The sequence below is a fragment of the Peromyscus leucopus genome, chromosome 1 (assembly GCF_004664715.2).
Source record: "Peromyscus leucopus breed LL Stock chromosome 1, UCI_PerLeu_2.1, whole genome shotgun sequence".
NCBI lineage: Eukaryota > Metazoa > Chordata > Mammalia > Rodentia > Cricetidae > Peromyscus > Peromyscus leucopus.
The window spans coordinates 92,952,533-92,971,074 of NC_051063.1; the positions used below are offsets into that span (position 1 = coordinate 92,952,533).

The 18,542-nt window shown below is 49.5% G+C and overlaps 1 protein-coding gene across 3 annotated transcripts in view; it reads left to right on the forward strand.

Moving 5' to 3' along the window:
• The first annotated feature begins 230 nt into the window (after positions 1 to 230).
• Dkk3 (dickkopf WNT signaling pathway inhibitor 3) overlaps positions 231 to 18,542 on the forward strand; it is a 40,827-nt gene continuing 22,515 nt past the window's right edge. Inside the window, exons 1-5 of one of the 3 annotated variants that reach the window (XM_028875845.2) lie at positions 328 to 344; positions 632 to 685; positions 1,226 to 1,461; positions 9,664 to 9,801; positions 11,252 to 11,335. In XM_028875845.2, the coding sequence (XP_028731678.1) occupies positions 1,249 to 1,461; positions 9,664 to 9,801; positions 11,252 to 11,335 (435 nt within the window). In that variant the 5' untranslated portion in view covers positions 328 to 344; positions 632 to 685; positions 1,226 to 1,248. Of the gene's footprint in view, positions 345 to 471; positions 686 to 1,225; positions 1,462 to 9,663; positions 9,802 to 11,251; positions 11,336 to 18,542 lie in introns of those variants that run through there. The other 2 variants (XM_028875843.2, XM_037211472.1) reach the window with 2 other exon arrangements.

The window sequence follows — 18,542 nt, forward strand, 5'->3', positions numbered from 1 at the left end:
CTGCCAATAGACAAGGTTGAAATCTCATTGAGATAGTGACACAGCCTATTTCTGCGCCCCGACCCCTCTTCGTGCCTCGTGCGTATTAAGTAGAACACGCACATACAGCTATAGTCTACACAGAATCACGCTAGTTTGGCCAGACTTGGGCTGGCGGTGTTGGTCCTAGCCAGTCTGCTATGTCGCCCTCTAGGGGCTTGCTGACATTCTGTTGACCCATTCTCAGGGCCAAAAGTGGATTTTCCTGGCTGGAGACCGTCTAGACCAGCCTGTGATGGCTGAGGGGCTGGGAGTCCATCCTTTAGGAACGCAACCACGGCAGAAGCGGGCTGAGAGCCAACAAGGTAAAATTCAAGAAGATTGTCAGAGATAGCAGAAGCCTGGGTTATCGTGGAGGCGGGGGCTTCCTGGAAGAGGATGGATCCCCGCAGAGTGGGCCTCCCAGGACTTAGAGAGGCTCGCTTGAGGTTGCGAGCGGCAGAGAGAGCGATTGGCTGTGCGACCGCCCCTCCTGCGGGGCAGAGGCGTAGTGGGTTGGGGTGGGAGGTGAGCAGGCTGCAGGCTCACTGGGTACCGGCGCTGCATCCCAGCCCCGAGCTGTACTAATTCTTCTCCGGCTGCTCTGTGGCAGCCCGCGGCCAGGTGTGAGCAGATCCAGCCTACGGCTCAGCTTTGTCCTTTCGAGGTGGGTGCTCGGTAGTCATTGTTGTGGGGATAGCCCAGCTAGGTCTCCCCTAGGTAGAGATGGGGGCTTCATGTATTTGGATCACGAGGAGAAGAGGATGATCTGGACTCTGCCGAGCTCCTGGGGGCTGGGAGAGGCTGGGGCCTGAGTCGGGGACCAAGGACTCTCAGCAGTAGAGTTCCACTGTAAACTAGTAAAGGAAGGGACTGGACTCGAACCCGTAGCCCAGCTAGGGTGATCCTGCTCTGGGGTGGGGGGTTGGGGTCGGGGGAGAGGGTCTGCTGTTAGCATAGGAGACCTTGGTTCCTTGATTCAGGAGGAACCTTCATCGTGGCAATCAGAGCTTCCCCTAGGTACTAGAATTGGAGGGGTGCAAGAGGGCATCCAGGCTGGAGCAGATTGCGAGCGCCACTGTCCTCCGCAGGGGCTGCGGCTGGGAGGAGGCTGGGTCTCACTCCATCTGGGGGCGGACTGAGCGGCGGGGCGGGGCGGGCAAGAGGGGTGGTCCTGCAGTCTCTGATAGCGTTCCGGGACACACAGGCGGCGGCCAGCGCCGAGCAAACATGCAGCGACTCAGGGGCATTTTGTTGTGTCTACTGCTGGCAACGGCTGTCCCCACCGCCCCGGCTCCGGCCCCGACGGCGACTTGGGCTCCAGGGGAGCCGGGCCCGGCTCTCAGCTACCCGCAGGAGGAAGCTACGCTCAATGAGATGTTCCGAGAGGTGGAGGAGCTGATGGAAGACACGCAGCACAAACTGCGCAGCGCCGTGGAGGAGGTGGGTGCACCCCGAGGGCTCCTGGCTCGGAAAGTAGCAGGATAAGTAGGGAGTGGGCCCTGGGGGAGGCAGCGTCTCCAGCGATGGTCGCAGCACTGGCCAAAGACCTGGCTTTGTGTAGAGCTGGAAAGGACGTGGAGTGCCCCCCGAGTGCAGCGCTGGGCGATCTTTACTTTCAGCTGGTTCTACCTGCCTGCTAAAAAGGTCTGGATCCAACCCTGTTCATGGAGGGAGTCTTAGCTGAATCCTTCCCGGGGAGCTGGGGCCACCGTGTTGCAGATGTCTTTGAGTATGTAGCTGGCTTTCTTCCACCGGGGGAGCTGAGCTGAGGTAGGAGCCACTCTGGTGTCCCAGCTCAGTGGCTTTGCAGAGGCTGAGGCAGCTGCAGGGAGCTCCAAGTTCTAACATGTCCCTTGGGTGTCAAGCCTGTACCATCTTCCCCAAGACACAGTCAGAATGCCAGTCGAGGGAAAAAAGAGTGTTGAGCTCTGCTGGCAGTCTGCTAAGGGGCGGAAAAGGAAGGCTGAAGAAATTCCTAAGTCCATGCCGCAGTGATGGTCAGTCAGAAGGTAGGGGATGAGGATGCTAGAGGCAACCCCACTTCACCTACACCTAGTCTGTTTTGAAGCCCAAGTTTCAGATTCTCTGCTCCTCAACAATAGGTGGATGGTCAATCACTTAGCATCCTGAACCTCAGTTTCCTGTGAGAATTAGATACAATGCCTCTCACCTGACAGATGAAAGGCAGACTTTGGTTTCTCATCTTCAGGTGCCAACACTTAGGATGGCACCCTGCTCTGTCCTCTAAGATGGGCCCCAACCGTGTTGAAAGCTTCCTGGACCTTCTTGGTCAGTGTGTGGCTAGCTGCCCTTGACACTTGGGGACAGACTGGATTGGAGTGGAACCAGCCATTTCAGTGAACCAAACGAGTGGGTTGGGGCTCTCCACTGTCTCTATCATGGTAACCCCTTGAGCAGTCTTAAATACTGGCCCTTGTCTGCTGGGATAGGTTGCTGTCGCTTCAACCTTGTGTAGTTTGGGTATATTTCCCCCTCCTGACGGGCTTTGCAGGGAATGCTGGATTGGGAGGCAGTGACGTGGACAGCCATGTATGAATATCGACGGACAGGCCTGGGTCCCAAGACCTGGGGCCTTTCTGAGCTGATGAGTCAGTTGGCATAAAAAGTGACCGAAGGGTGAGGGAGTCAGCTGGACTCCAGCATCCCCCAGCTCTGTAACCACAGATTGCACGGAGCTCCTGACCACTCGGCTCAAAGCAGAGTCCTTCCCCGGGCTGTAGGACACTGCACACTTCTTCCTTCTGCACAGATTCCCAGGAACACAGACCAGGTTACTTCCATGTTTTAGCTCACTGGGAAATGCCCACCACAGTTCAGAAGGTTCAAAACAGGCTTTTTATCATGGCTCCACCCTCTCCCTTCCTGACATATCTCTGCTTGAGTTGTGCAGATTGATTGTAAAACCCAAGACCCTGATCATCGCATCAACCCAAGTCAGTGGTCTTCTCCCTAGAGTGTCCTCGTGGGCTGTGGAGACAGGATAGAAGAACCTGAATGCTCTCATGGCAGAATACTAGATAGTGGAGACCAACTTTCTCTCATTCAGTTCCCAGCACTGCTATTTATTAGTGATAGGATCCAGGTCTGAAGCGGAGAAAATACCCACCTCTAGGTCAAATAGAAGATTCTAGAAAGCAAATTACCTGGTCAAATATTGGTGTAAGGAAAGCAGGTAAATATAAACCAAGTATCTTCCTCACCAAGTCATCGTGAGGATTAGGGGGGATTGTTGGGACTCAGGAAATAATGGCTATCTCTTTTGTCATGGAAAAACTGGTAATGTGACCAGGCTTTGTGGTACACACCAGCAGTCCCAGTCCTTGGGAGACTGAGGCAGGAAGATCACGGGTTTGAGGCCAGCTTAGGCTACATAGTGAAATCAAAGCCAACCTGGGCTACACTCTGAGACCCTCTGTTACAAAACCCAAAAAGAACAAAGAAAGCAAACAGTAGTGGCATGAATAACAGCAAACTTACCAACATTTGATGGATTCTCAGTGGAGCCCATCTTTGAAATGTCTGGGCCTGGCACTGTCGCTCAGAGGCAGAGCCTAGCATGCTCCAGGCTCTGATTTTGACCCCCAGCTCTGGAGTGGGGTGGGAAGGAAGAGAAAAGGAAAATGTAAGGTATTAAAAGCAGTCTTAAAGCAGTGTATGATTTTTAATAGATTGTGGCTATTGGCTTTTTAAAAGTAACTTTTATTTTTATTTATTATTAGTTTATGTATGCATGATTATGTTGTGTGCATGTGTGTCACAGTGCATGTGTGGTTGTGTGGGTTCCAGGGATTGAACTTAGGGTATCAGGCTGGCAGAGCAAGCACCTTTGCCCTCTGAGGCATCTCACCAGCCCAGCATTTTTTTTAAAAGAAACTTCCAGAAAGCCCCTTAAATGTCATAAACACGGGGCAGCTGCTACCCAAGGGGATGAGGGAGAACCCAGCCACAGGCAGTTGATGTTTACATAGTTGCATTATGAATCTGCTTTCAAGTAACTTCCTGGCTTTTTATTTTTTCCAGCTGCCTCAAGCTGTTGATGTCCCTTGAGGGACAAAGTGACTGATTTTCTAGGATTATCTTTAGAAAAAGCAAATCCTCCTGTGGCTTCAATCTAAGATGTTCCTGTATTCTTACTCCGTGTCATTAAGAAGTGTATGTTAGCCGGGCAGTGGTGGCACATGCGTTTAATCCCAGCGCTAGGGAGGCAGAGCCAGGCAGATCTCTGTGAGTTTGAGGCCAGCCTGGTCTACAGAGCTAGTTCCAGGATAGGCACCAAAGCTACACAGAGAAACCCTATCTCAGGAAAAAAAAAAAAAAAAAGTGTATGTTAAGGACAAAGTCATTTCATCCCCCCCCCCTCCATTGTCACATCTATAACTGCTGTATTTGAGATGTTTTATTCTATGGATTAATTTGTTTTATGTGTGTGTATAAGTGCCTGTCCCCTGTGTATATGTGAAGGTCAGAGAACAATTTAGGGAATTGACTTTCTCTTTCTGCCATGTGGGGCCTGGGGATTGAACTCTGATCTTCAGGTTTGGTGGCAAGTGCCTTTACTCACATGCCATCTCCCCAGCCTGTACCTGGTATATTTTAGAGGGACCTTATCATGCCACTGAGTCCTAGGAAGAGCCCCAATACCAAGCCTGGGTTTATCTGTTCCATTTTCCTACTGTGCTCTTTTAATAGACGTGCATTTTGATGGGCTGTGAATGCCATTTTTAACCATGTTCACATTCTTCGGCTGTGAAGCAACTATTGCTTCAGGCTTCCGTTTCTCTGGCTGGTGGCGGTAATCACTGTGGTTAAAGATTCCGTGGTAAACTGTACTTCTAGTTTATGGTTTCATTAAACAGTCCTTAGCTCATTGCCTCGATACAGCCACTGGCAGAGAGGGACCAGGGTTTGAGAGACTGCTTGGCCAGCGGTAGCCTGGAGATTTGGGGATTTGCCAGCTATCTGAAAGCCAAACTGTACAAGTCCAATTCCAGTGGAATTTAGAAAACATTAGGACAGTCTTTGTCTGGACACACCCTCTCCAGTACCTTGCTTTCCTTGTTCCCAGCTAAGCCTTACTCTTTGCTAAATAAGCCAGGTCCCTGGCTCTCTTTAAAACTATGTCATTTCCTGCCCATCCCTCCTGTCTCTAGTCCTGGTTTCTCTTCTTTCTTCTCCACTTAGTTATAATGGGAGCTTTTCAGACGCTCACGGTTGGCTGCCTGCCCCTCCCACTTCTTCCAAGCTGGCTTCTTCACCAACCGCTTCCTTACAGGAAGCTGCAAGGAGAGCGGCTCATGGCGCCTGGCCTGTTAACCCTGCAACAGGTGCCATAGCGATGCTCAGACTGGGAGTTCCTTAATTCTCATACCCACTGGACAAAGTGGAGAGCATCCTCACAGTACAGGTGTCCAAGCTGTGCTTTCGACGGGCCTGGAGTCTTGCCCAAGATGATGTGGTTATTTGTGGGGTAAAGCTGGGGATTGATCTTACCTTGTCTGACTCCAAACACTGGCCCGTACCCCCACGCTGCTCTGTGACAATGCGGGGAGGGGGGGCAGCTGGTTGTCTGATTCAGTGCTCATCTTGGTCCTTCTAGACTTGACATGAAGCCTTTGCCCCCAGATGGCTCCTTCTTCCAGACTTGATTCTGGCACCAGTTCCCTGACTCCAGTCTCTTACTACCCTGGTCCCATTATTTCCTAACTAGTTTAGAACCTGCTGTAGCTCCCAGTTGCCTGGGGCAGGGGTTCTTAACTGAGGGCAGGGGAAGGAGAAGAGAATCTTCCTCTTTATCAAAAAACTTGCTGACATGTAGAATCCTGCGACAATTTGGCACATCTAGGGAGGGTCCTAAGTATTTATTTGTTTGTTTGCTTGCTTATTTATTTATTTAAGATTTTGAATGACCTCGGTGTCTCTGGTTGAAAAACAGGTGAGCATCTGTATTGTAGATGCTCTTTAGATGTGTCTGTTGACCTCTTACTCAGTTTCCCCCTGTGCCCAGCCGGGTCCCTCTGCTCCAGCTCCCAGCATGCCATGCTTGCTTGTCCGGGGTGTTACAGCTTTGCTTCTGTAACATTCTCAACCTCTCTGTCCAAATCTATCCAAATCCTCTCACCCTTTGGGACCAGCCCAGTCCTGCCTCCTCCTCCTTCTCCTGAAACCTCCTTCCTTTCTTCTCTGGACCCTTGAGTTGCTGGTAGACACCATCACATGAGAAGGGCCACAGCCATCTTTAAACTGGTTTGTGTGAGACTCTCTCCATAAATGTGTAAGTCACAGGGGAGGAAGGAATCTTGGACTGTTTAGGAAAGGCACACTATTTAAAATCAGAAAGACCTAAATTTGAATCCAAACATTCCCATTTGCCAGTTGGTGTGATGACCTCTGTTGGGCTTGTTTTCTTTGCCTCTGACAGGAGAGTGAATACCTTCCCCAAAGGGGTTGCTGGGAATGTGCACAGTGCCAGGTGTAGTGGCCATACACATGAGTAAGGCTAAGATTTTACAAGGAAGCAGTGACAGCCCCACAAGGCAGCAGTGTTCCTCCTTCAGAGTGTCAGCACGACAGTGTGACAGAGGCAGGCACCGAAGACCGCGGCATGAACTGTGTGCGCACGGCAGATCTCTTCTAGTTCAGTGTGCTTGGTTTTCACCAGCTTGGCCTTCTGGCTGGGGGTGGCAGTGAGAAAAGGGTGCTATAGTATTTGAGGGAACGAGAGCAGGTGTTGTGGCTTGTGGAGGCACTCAGGAGGTGGAGGCAGGGAGTTCAAAGTCAGCCTCGGGTACATGGTAGGTTTGAGGAAGCAAGGAAGGAAGGAAGGAAGGAAGGAAGGGAGGAAGGGAGGAAGAAAGAAAGAGAGAAGAGAGAGAGAGAGAGAGAAGAAAGAAAGAAAGAAAGAAAGAAAGAAAGAAAGAAAAAGAAAGAATAGGGAGAGGGAGAGGAAAGGAGTAGAGATAGAGAACGTGATTGTTTCTATAGGAAAATACTTTTTGAGGATTTGTTTTCCAGAATCAAAACAGCCCAGATTGTAGTGTTGATTGATCTCCCAGCTCCTCAGCCAGGACCTTCACTGGATTTGAAATTCCTAGAGACAGCATCCGATAGGCTCTATAGTCCATGACCTGGCCTGCCTTGTGTCTGTGGAGCTGTGGATGGTCATCTGTCACCTGCCCACTCAGCAGGGCTAGAGATGTAGGAGGAGGAAAAGAGTAAAGGCGAGGCCCTGAAAAGGCCTTGGCCACTTGGGGTTCAATCCCGCTGGAGCCCACACACTTGTCTTCTCCCCCAGCCTGTCACGCACTCACTGAAGACATTAACACTTGAGGCTTCCAAAGACTGAGCACATTTCTGTGGCCAGAGAGAGACCAAGGTGCTGCTGTCTGTCTGTATAGAAATTTAATTCAAGTGACCTCTGGGCTAGGCCACCAGGGCCTGGGGAAGGTAACATGCTCAAATTTCAACTTCTGCCTACACTGGGCATCATGGGAATTCCTCTAGACTCTGTGAGCCTCAGTATCTCTATTTGAAAAATAGGGCTGGGCAATTGGTGGCTTAGTAGCACTTGTGAAAATGTGTTCCCTGACCAACCGCACATTTACCATGGGAACTATGTATATGCGAGGCTGTTGAACTCTGTGGATCTCTGTGAGTTTCGAGGACAGCCTGGGCTACAGAGTGAATTCCAGGAAAGGCACCAAAGCTACACAGAGGAACCCTGTCTCGAAAAACAAAACAAAAAAAAACAAAAAAAGAAAGAAAAAGAAAAATAGAGTATTAACTACAACTCCTAGGAGGTTGTGATATTAAAAGAAAAAAAAAAAAAGATTAGCATGGGTGATGCAAAGCCACAAATGTGAATAAGACCAATAGAATGCAGACTAAAAACCAGAAGTGAGGGGACCGTCTGAGGGGAGAGCATGGGTGCATGTGTGTGTGTGTGTGCGCGCGCACGCGCGCGCACCATGGTAAATGTGCGGTGGGTCAGGGAACACATTTTCACAAATCACTTCCTCTCCTTCCACCTTGCTGGGGCAGAGTCTCCCTCCGAGGCTGCTCTGTGGGCTCCCGGCTGATTCTCCCGTCTCTGCCTCCCACAACCTTGTGGCAGTGCTGGGATGACAGTTTAGAGCCACCATATCCAACATGGCTTCCAGGGATCAAACTCAGGTCTCTAGGCTTGCTTGACAGGCACGTTTGCCCTTGGAGGCTGTGAGATTCGAAGGCCAGGGAAAACATTGGGAACTCATGTCTAGTTGGCTATTCAGTGGCCTGTCCCTGTCACCAATCGTTGCACCTACAGAAGAGGGAAAGAGAAGGAGGCCCTTTGTTTCCCCCTCAGCTACAACTGAAGGAAACTTATTCAATTTGATAGATGGAGGCCGAAGAAGCAGCTGCTAGAACATCCTCTGCAGCCAACCTGTCAAGTTTACCTGCCAACTATCACAACGAGAGCAACACGGAGACCAGGTCGGGAATAACACCGTCCATATGCACGAAGAAATCCACAAGGTAAGGGCTGGGATGCCAGCCACTGTCCTTACACAGTCACGAGAGAGGGATGCTTCTCACCTGTCACGCACTCACTGGAGACATTAAACAGAGGCTTCGAAGACTGAGCACATTTCTGTGGCAGAGAGAGACCAAGGGCCGCTGTCTGTCTGTATGAATTTAATTCAAGTGACCTCTGGGCTAGGCCACCAGGCCTGGAAGGTAACATGCTCAAATTTCAACTCCTGCCTACACTGGGCATCTTGGGAATTCCTCTAGACTCTGTGAGCCTCAGTATCTCTATTTGAAAAATAGGGCTGGGCAATTGGTGGCTTATGCCTTTAGTCCCAGCACTTGGGAGACAGAAGCAGGTGGATCTCTGTGAGTTCGAGGCCAACCTGGCTACAGAGTGAATTCCAGAAAGGCCCAAAGCTACACAGAGGAACCCTGTCTCAAAAAACAAAACAAACCAAAACAAAAAAAGAAAGAAAAAGAAAAATAGAGATATTAACGTACAACTCCTAGGAGGTTGTGATATTAAAAGAAAAAAAAAAAAGATTAGCATGGGTGATGCAAAGCCACAAATGTGAATAAGACCAATAGAATGCAGACTAAAAACCAGAAGTGAGGGGACCGTCTGAGGGGAGAGCATGGATGCATGCGTGTGTATGTGTGTGTTGTGTGTTGTGTGTGTGTGTGTCGCGCGCGCACGCGCGCGCGCGTCATGGTAAATGTGTGGTGGGTCAGGGAACACATTTTCACAAATCACTTCTTCCTTCCACCTTGCTGGGGCAGAGTCTCTCTCCAAGGCTGCTCTGTGGCTCCCGGCTGATTCTCCCGTCTCTGCCTCCCACAGCCTTGTGGCAGTGCTGGGATGACAGTTTAGAGCCACCATATCCAACATGGCTTCCAGGGATCAAACTCAGGTCTCTAGGCTTGCTTGACAGGCACGTTTGCCCTTGGAGGCTGTGAGATTCGAAGGCCAGGGAAAACATTGGGAACTCATGTCTAGTTGGCTACTCAGTGGCCTGTCCCTGTCACCAATCGTTGCACCTACAGAAGAGGGAAAGAGAAGGAGGCCCTTTGTTTCCCCCTCAGCTACAACTGAAGGAAACTTATTCAATTTGATAGATGGAGGCCGAAGAAGCAGCTGCTAGAACATCCTCCGCGGCGAACCTATCAAGTTTACCTGCCAACTATCACAACGAGAGCAACACGGAGACCAGGGTCGGGAATAACACCGTCCATATGCACGAAGAAATCCACAAGGTAAGGGCTGGGATGCAGCCATGTCTCCTTCCCACAGGGCAGTCCCACTGGAGAGAGAGGGGCTTGTTGTCACGCGTGATACAGAGCCACTGATGTAAGTGAGAGCTGTAGAAAGCAGGTTATAAACCAGCGGAAGGGAGGGCGCTGTTCAAAGAGGAGAGGTGCGGATCAGGCACCAAGTGGCTTCTGTGCTGATTAGGCAGTGTAGGAAGCTGAGGCTTCTTCACAGGTGGGAAGGGGACCTCGCCTCTTAGGTTTCTGTGTGTGCCTCTGTCAGGCTTGCAGAAGAGACCTTATGGTAGACGAGTCTTCACTATCCCAGTAGGAGCAACTCTTTAGTGACACACCTCACTTTAAGGAGGGATGGGTGTGGTGGAGTACACCTTTCATGCCAGCACTTGGGAGGCAAAGACAGAAGCATCAGGAGTTTTAAGGCCTTGGCTATAGAGTGACCGAGGTGGACGACTTGAGGGCCTTGGGGGAGCAAAGCAGAGCAGGATGGCGGAGAGTGACCCTTGCAGCCTGGGAAGTAGAAGCTGACCCTGTCTACAGAGTGGGCCACATTCCTCTTGGTTCTGGCCGCAGACTCTTGAGATAGTACAGCTGGCACCGCCCCTAAAGATGTCAAAATAAGAACACTGAATCAGGGAAGAGAAATGACTGGGCGGTTGCCGGCTGCTGAGCCCAGGCTCCGAGAACACAGCTCTTCTGGTCCTGGGCCAGAACCATCTTTAGTCCCAGCCTTGGAGGAGGCAGGAGTGGCCCTGATTCCTTGCTGGGTGTGGCTTGCGGTACCTACCCTCAGCACAGAATCAGGGCAGGCCACAAGCTGGCATGGGGGTAGGCTTCCTTTGTGCTTCAGGGCTCTCTCGTGAGATGAGTAGTTCTATAGAATGAGGAGCTGGGGGGAGTGGCCAGAGCCTTCGCCTTCTCACCTCTTAACGGAGACATTTGTTTGGCTAGGTGCACAGACTGGATTTTTTTTTTTTAAGACAGTCTCCTGTAGCCCAGTCTGTCCCCCAACTTGTTGTATAGCTAAGGATGACCTTGAACTCCTGATCCTTCTGCCTCCACAGCCCAAGTGCTGTGATTATAGGCCTCTGCCATGACGCTGGTCAGAATGGAATTTTGTCAAAAGAATCTCGACACTGAGTGCCAAGTGATGAGCCCCAAGAGTGATAAAAATAGCTGGTGTCGAGTGCTTCCTAGGTGGCAGGCACCACCCTTTGGGCTGTCCTCTATCACCTTGTTCCCTCTGCACAGTGACCTGGTGATGGGATTCTGAATAGCCCCAGGAACTCTGTCCACTGGCAGTGCCGTGATCAGAATTTAGAAGGGGGAGTGGGCATCCTGTTGACTCCCATTCCAGAAAGTGAAAACCAAACAAAGGCTGTAGATTTTTTCCCAGATTTCCTTGTTTCATTTTTATTACACCTGTGTTTGTCTGTAGATCACCAATAACCAGACCGGACAGATGGTCTTTTCTGAGACAGTCATTACATCTGTAGGGGATGAAGAAGGCAAGAGGAACCATGTAAGTCACTGTCTCTCTCCTTTCATGCCCTGAAGTAATGCACCTCTGTATAGTGCAGCCTGCAGACCTAGACTTCAGGTCATGGGGGGCAGGGGCAGACTCCCCACTCATCTCCAGCCTTCTCACTGCCAATGGGTTCCATCTCTGACAGGGCCAGGCAGTCTGAGAGAAGGCTACAACTTCAGATACCTAGGTCAGAAACAAGGGCTGTTGAATCCAGCTCTGATTTGTGCCTCTAAGTCAAAAGGAGAACAAGTGTGAGGTATATATAAGATCCTTTGGTAATGGACCCTGTGTCCCAGCTGATAGAATACCCAGATCCCATGGGATAGCCCATGCCTTATATAACCCCAGCTCTGGCTAGGTGGTTTGTGAGTCAGTAGCCTAAAGGTAAAGAAGGCTGCCTGTCATCCCTGGCGTCAGGCTCTGGTCCCCATAACTTCATAGTTTGCCTGTGGCTTAGCCCAAAGGTGTGCTGGATTTTGTAGGATTATGAAGTCCTAAAGTTGGCAGGGATATGATGTGTACTCAAGTCAGGGAGAACCCAGTGGGAGTTGCTGATCAAACCTCAGGGCCAGAGAAGAATTTTCTGCACGTGGATGCGGTTGTTGGAGACAATGCACTTCCTTGTGAGGACAGCAGGACAGTCTCTTTGCCCAGATGCCTCCCACACCCCTGGCGAAGGCATCCAGGATTTGTGCCCACTCTTGACCTCACTGCTGAACTGGTGGATTACCAGGAAGGTGGTGGTGTTTTGGTTGGAGTCAGAACTTTCTTTTTGTTTCTTTTCTGCTTGTTTTGGCATAGTGCTCAAATGTGGAGAATCGGTAGACATTTACCACAGGCTGGGGAGCTGGTTGGCTGTGTGACAGTAGTTACTACCTTTCAAGAGAGGCTTGCAAATATAGAATGGGTTCTGCTGTGAACTGGAGGGGGCCTGGCTACAGAGCCAAAAGCATGAGCTTATCTCTGCTCTACGAATCGGACACCTCAGTTTCCTACTTATCAGCTCATGCTTCATACCTTCTCTTGGTTCTGAAGGGACAGAGAAATGGGCCCATGAGACAAAGGTGGGGCTATTAAAGCCTGGAAGGTAGGGAGGCCGGCTTTGCTTCCTTTTCATTATATTCATGTGTATATGTATGTGGAAGGCGGAGGACAACCTTGGATGTCAATCATCCTCATGAACACTGTCCACCTACTGTGAGACAGGGTCTCCCACTGTGCACCTACTGTGAGGCAGGTCCTCCCACTGTCCACCTACTGTGAGGCAGGGTCTCTTACTGTCCACCTACTATGACAGGTCTCCCACTGTCCACCTACTGTGAGGCAGGTCCTCCCACTGTCCACCTACTGTGAGGCAGGGTCTCTCACTGTCCACCTACTGTGAGGCAGGTCCTCCCACTGTCCACCTACTGTGAGGCAGGGTCTCCCACTGTGCACCTACTGTGAGGCAGGTCTCCACTGTCCACCTACTGTGAGGCAGGGTCTCTTACTGTCCACCTACTATGAGACAGGGTCTCCCACTGTCCACCTACTGTGAGGCAGGTCCTCCCACTGTCCACCTACTGTGAGGCAGGGTCTCTCACTGTCCATCTACTGTGAGGCAGGGCCTCCCACTGTCCATCTACTGTGAGGCAGGGTCTCCCACTCTCCCACTGGCCTAGAGCTCACCAATTAGGCTAGATTAGTTGGACAGCAAACCTCCCATTTCTACATGGCTTCCTGGTGCTAGGACTATAAATGTGGCCATCACACCAAGCATTTAGAACTCAGGTCCTCATGTATATAAGACAAATGGTTTACTGCCTGAGTCATGTCCTGGGCCCAGGGCCAGCTTTTAAAACAGAAATGCAGAGAGAGAGAGAGAGAGAGAGAGAGAGAGAGAGAGAGAGAGAGAGAACTCAAATCAACCAGAGAGCTCAAACCAGCCAGTCTTGGCACACCATGGGCAACCTTCCTAGAAGGAAAACATTAGACAATTCCTGAGTGAAGGCTATGCTTGAGACTCAAAGGAGACAGAGCCTGGAAGGAAGCTGCCTGAGTAGAAAGGGGAGGGCAACAGAATTCACAGGGCTGTCAATCAGAAAGAAGGCCTTAGGCCTTATTTCTCACTGATCCTCATGACTCCAGGATGCCCTCAGGATGCTGCCCAGACTATAAGAGGCCCATGTACACATGTTACATGGGGCATCCCTAATCAAAATAGAGCCTTGAACACCGCTGATCCTTCCCAGCCCTTGAGTACTGTTGAGGGGATAGTGATTCTAAAAGCTATGGGTGGGTAAAACACAAGACCTCAAAGTTGCTAAGAGTGTACCCTAGACCAGAGAACAGCTGCCTGTATCCTTGTGCTGGGTACTTGTGACTTGTGCTGGCTTTCTTGGGTGTGCCTGGACTTGTGTATCTGTGTATGGCCCAGCTTGGTTCCTCAGTTGGGAAAAGCCCACATGGCACTTGTTTATCGGGTGACAGGGGACATAAACATGGCACTTGTGTGGTACATAATCTGAACCCCTTTGGGTGGTAGACAGCCTCCAGGAGGCAGGACACTAGAGGGGAGCCACATAGACATGGCAGAGGTGGGGGCTCATCACATTTTTTCCCTTAGGTCCTGGGAGGTGAGGGAACTGAGTTTCTCTGTGAGAATAGATGTCACTTTGATTGGCAGAAGGGAGATCTGAGGTTGGGTGCTCCACTGGCCAGAGCCTGGCTCCTCTTCCTGCTCCCTATTAGTCTCACAGGGCTTTAGAACACAGACTGGAACCTTTACAAGCTCCCTTGAAGGGACGGCATGTGACAGAGGTAGTGTGTCTACTTCACACTAGGGCCTGGCTAGTGTCACAGTGGCATTATCAAGTGTCAAGAAAATGGCATCTAGTTTCCAATGCCCACAGCACTTTTCATTCAACCCCACCCAACCCTGGCTCACCATGGTACACATTAAGCCAGGTTCTGGTGCATGATTACATTTATTTATTCATTTAGTGTGTGTGTGTGTGTGTGTGTGTGTGTGTGTGTGTGTGTGTGTGTGTACATGCAAATGTGTGTGCCCATGTGCATGGAGGTCAGAGAAGAACTTGTGCAAATCAGTTCTCTTTCCATCATGTAAGTCCTGGGATTGAACTCAGGTCATTAAGTATTGGTAGCAAGCACCTTTACCTGCTGAGACCTCCTGTAGGTCCTTCCTCTTTCTTTCTTTCTCTCTCCCCCTTCCTCCTCTCTCTCTCTCTCTGTATATATATATATATATATATAGACAAGGTTTCACTATGTAGCCCTGGCTGGCTTTGAACTTGAAATGATCCTTCTGCCTCTGCCTCCCAAGTGCTTGGATTATAGGTGTGCATCATACCTGGCTCTCAACCAGTATCTTTTCTTTTAATTTAATTTAGTTTTGTCTGCATGTGTGTAAATACACCACATGCATGAATGTTGCCCACCAGAAGAGAGTGTCAGATCCCTTGGAACTAGAATTACAGACAGTTATGAGCCACCATGTAGATGCTGGGAAACAAACTTCAGCCCTCTGCAAGAACAATGTGTTCTTAACCTCTGAGCCATCTCTCCAGCCCTCAAGGGCTGGCTATCTTTATAGGACTGTGAAGTTTCTGAACAGAATGCTGTGAATGCCAGATTGTCTCTGAAGGAACACAGCAGACATGTAGTGTCACACCATCCCATCCCATAATTCCACAACTTAATGATTTTTACAGGTGACTCTAACCTAACACTTCACACTACAGAAACTGTCCTTAGAAGGGATTCCCCATCCCAAAGAGCAAAAGTCACAACCCGTTCAAACCTTCATATGCCATAAACAGGGCTAAAATTTTGAATTTAAAATTCCCAGATGAATTCATTTAAAAGCAATCACCAGGCACAACATATTTTCCTTTCTTTAAATGTGGTGTTCATATTAATATGTATGGTAACCCGAGGAGGTTCATGGAAAGTTCCAGACAGTAACACTATATGTCTGTCTAGAAATTTCACAGTCTATGTAAGACACTGGTCTGTTTTTACATTCAGATGTGAGAGGGGGAATACCCTAGGCATATAATTTCACCTGAGTGCCTCAGCTGATGCAGATTCAGCCAGACATCTTTGTAAGGGGCTTTTGTGTTGAGCCTTTGGCCAGGCCCCTCTGCGGGCCAGTGAGCAGGCTGACCATTGTGCTTCTGTTGGATAGGGGATTAGGGGGAAGTGGCAGTTGGGAGCTGGAAAAGACAAGCTATTATGCATTACTGAGAAGCTTTTCTTCATAGAGGAGTCTGGCCTACTTAACTAAGCCACCATTTTGAAAGGCTATGTTCTCTGATTAAAACACATCCTGCAGCTACACGATTTAGCATGCCTGCATTGGCTACATTCCAGGCTTCACCTCCCTAGGTGACATAAGAGCGAGTCTGTTTGTTTCCCCACAAACACACCCAGTTTGAAGCTAGCTAGCAAACTCCAAGGTACTAGCCAATAGTCTGAGGCCATGGGTGGATGGATTTCACCATTTCACCAAAGCCATACAGGAAGTAGAAATTTGAATGCCTCAGTAATCTCTTTGTTCAAGAGTGTCCAGTGTTGATGTCGTCCTTTTGACTGGAGGCAATGGGTGAAGGTAGCATGCGGAACCAATGGCTTCCCCAGTTTGAAGTCATCTTGCCTGTTGCTCCTGTTGGATGCTGGGGAAGGCCGAATGTTACACCCTGACAGAGCTTTGACAGACGTTTCGTTTTCCCCACAGGACAACAAGCATACCATCCCTGAGAGACAGACCAGAACTGAGTGGGAGGGGAAAGTGTGACCAGTTCCAAGCATCCTGCTCAGGCCTCTCCTACCCCAGCCTGGTCGGTCACATGTCATAGAGGAAAGGCTTGCATGGGCGTGGCTTTGTTCCCTCTATACCCTGATTTCTGCTGCTGTCTGCCTGTTAAGTTAATGGACATGCTAGAGATGCCAAGATTTGGGGGACTGTGTGTGTTTTGAGACAGGGTTTCTCGCTGGCCTGGAACTCACCAAGTAAGCTTGGCTGGCTAGTGAGCTAGGGATTCATCTCTTTCTGCTTTCCCAGTGCTGGGATTACAAGGTGCAAAACACTATGCCTGGCTTTTTTTTTTTTTTAAAGATAGGTTCTGGGAATTGAACTCAAGACCTCATGCTTGCATGACTAAGCATGTACCCCTGGGGAGAGTACAAGCCTTCTGAGAATTCTGAGGCAGTTTCTAGAGACTCTGCCTCCTGGGAAGTCCTGCTGGGCTAGGCCAGCTTGGAGGACTGAGCTCCAAGAAATGTAGCCCTTTCCTTCAGTTGGCCCTGGGGCAGAATGGAGAAGTCTACACAAGGTAGGCAGAGGCAGGCATCCCAGCAGCCTCTGCCTTCTGAGAATCCGTGCAGAAGATTGACAAGAGCTCTGTGGCATGCTTATTATTAAGGAAAAGCAAATTAAAGCTGGGCTGTGCTTCGCAACTGCCCTCCTTCCCAGCAACCTGCTGGGAAAAAGAACAGGACTAAACAGGAAGCTGAGGCTGTCGGGGAGGCCTCCACTGCCTCTGTCTGAGGAGGCAGCTGTGGGACAGTGTCTTCTACAGTCTCTGAGTGCTTTGCTGGAGATCCTAGCCACAAGCTGAGCATTCTGTTGTCCACAAGCTGATCATTCTTTTGCTGCTTCGTGCATGTTCTGTGTGGCTGATGCACACAGGAGACAGAAGAGGCCATCCTGAGCAGCAGACAAGGAGAGGAACTGATGGACAGGTGCTGCAGGGGTAGGTATAGGCCCTGGCAGGTGTATGCTGCTTCTATAGAAGAAAACAGACCTACTCTTCTATGGGGGGTGTCTTGGGCTGCTGTGGATGTCCTCTGCCATGGTCAACCCCTAACCACATAGAGTGTGATGCTTTTACATCAGGCCAAGCATAAGGCTCTTATGTCTTAATACTATAGGGAAAGAATTACATGGAAAATTGAAGATCTCCACCACTCTGTAACATGGCTAATTATCCCCAAACACAGTTGGTGTGGGGGAGAAGTGCTCACAGGGATGGGATGTCCTCAACCAAAATGTCCTTCAAAAAGGAATCTGTCATCTGTAAGTGATTCTACATCTTGAATTGAAACACTATGGTCTTAATAAATGAGTTTCAGGCCAGGAATGTAGCTCAGTTGGTAGAGTACTTGACAAGAACGCATGAAGGCCTGGGTTCTATCCCCAGCACTCTTTAATGTGGTATGGTGGTGTACACCTGAAACCCTAGCACTCAGATGGGGACAGGGGGAGCAGACATGCAAGGTCATTCTCAACTACATAGTGAGTTCAAGGCCAGTTTGGGCTACATAAGAGTCTGTCTTATAGGAAAAAAAGTAAGTAGATAAGATTCATTTAGGTTTAATGAAAATTGGTATAAAAAGATAAAAGGATACCTTCAACAGATTGTTAGGAAAATCAATTTCAGACCAGTACATATATAAGTTACATAAGATATACATGTGTAAGATATAAAAACATCTCATTTTTAGGAAAAAAGTATGTATGAAAAGCTTGATAAATATACACTAAGTTGTCAACAGTAGAAACCTCTGGAGGAATTTCAGTTTATGTGGACTATTCTTTATAGAGTACTGTTTTGAAAATATTTTTAATGGGATAGACAGATGGTTTAGTATAAGAGTGCTTGATGCTCTTGTGAGAGGACCCCAGTTCAGTTCCTAGCTCCCACAACCGAGGGTTCACAACTGTCTGTAACTCCAGCTCCAGGGACTCTGTCTTAGGGTTTCTATTGCTGTGATGAAGCACCATGACCAAAAGGCAAATTGTGGAGGAAAGGGTTTCTCTGGCTTACACTTCAGCATTGCTGTTCATCACTGAAGAAGTCAGGACAGGAACTCAAACAGGACAGGATCCTGGAAGCAGGAGCTGATGCAGAGACCATGGAGGGGAGCTGCTTACTGGCTTGCTTCCTCTGGCTTGTTCGACCTGCTTTCTTATAGAACCCAGGACCACCAGCTCAGGGATGGCACCACCTACCATGGGCTGGGCCCTCCACCATTGATCACTAAATGAGAAAATGCCTTACAGCTAGATCTCATGGAGGCATTTCATCAACTAGGGCTCCTTCTTCTCTGATGACCCTAGTTTGTGTCAAGTTGACACACAAAACCAGCCAGTACAGGCTCCAACACCCTCTTCTGGCCTCTATGGGCATCTGATCACGTG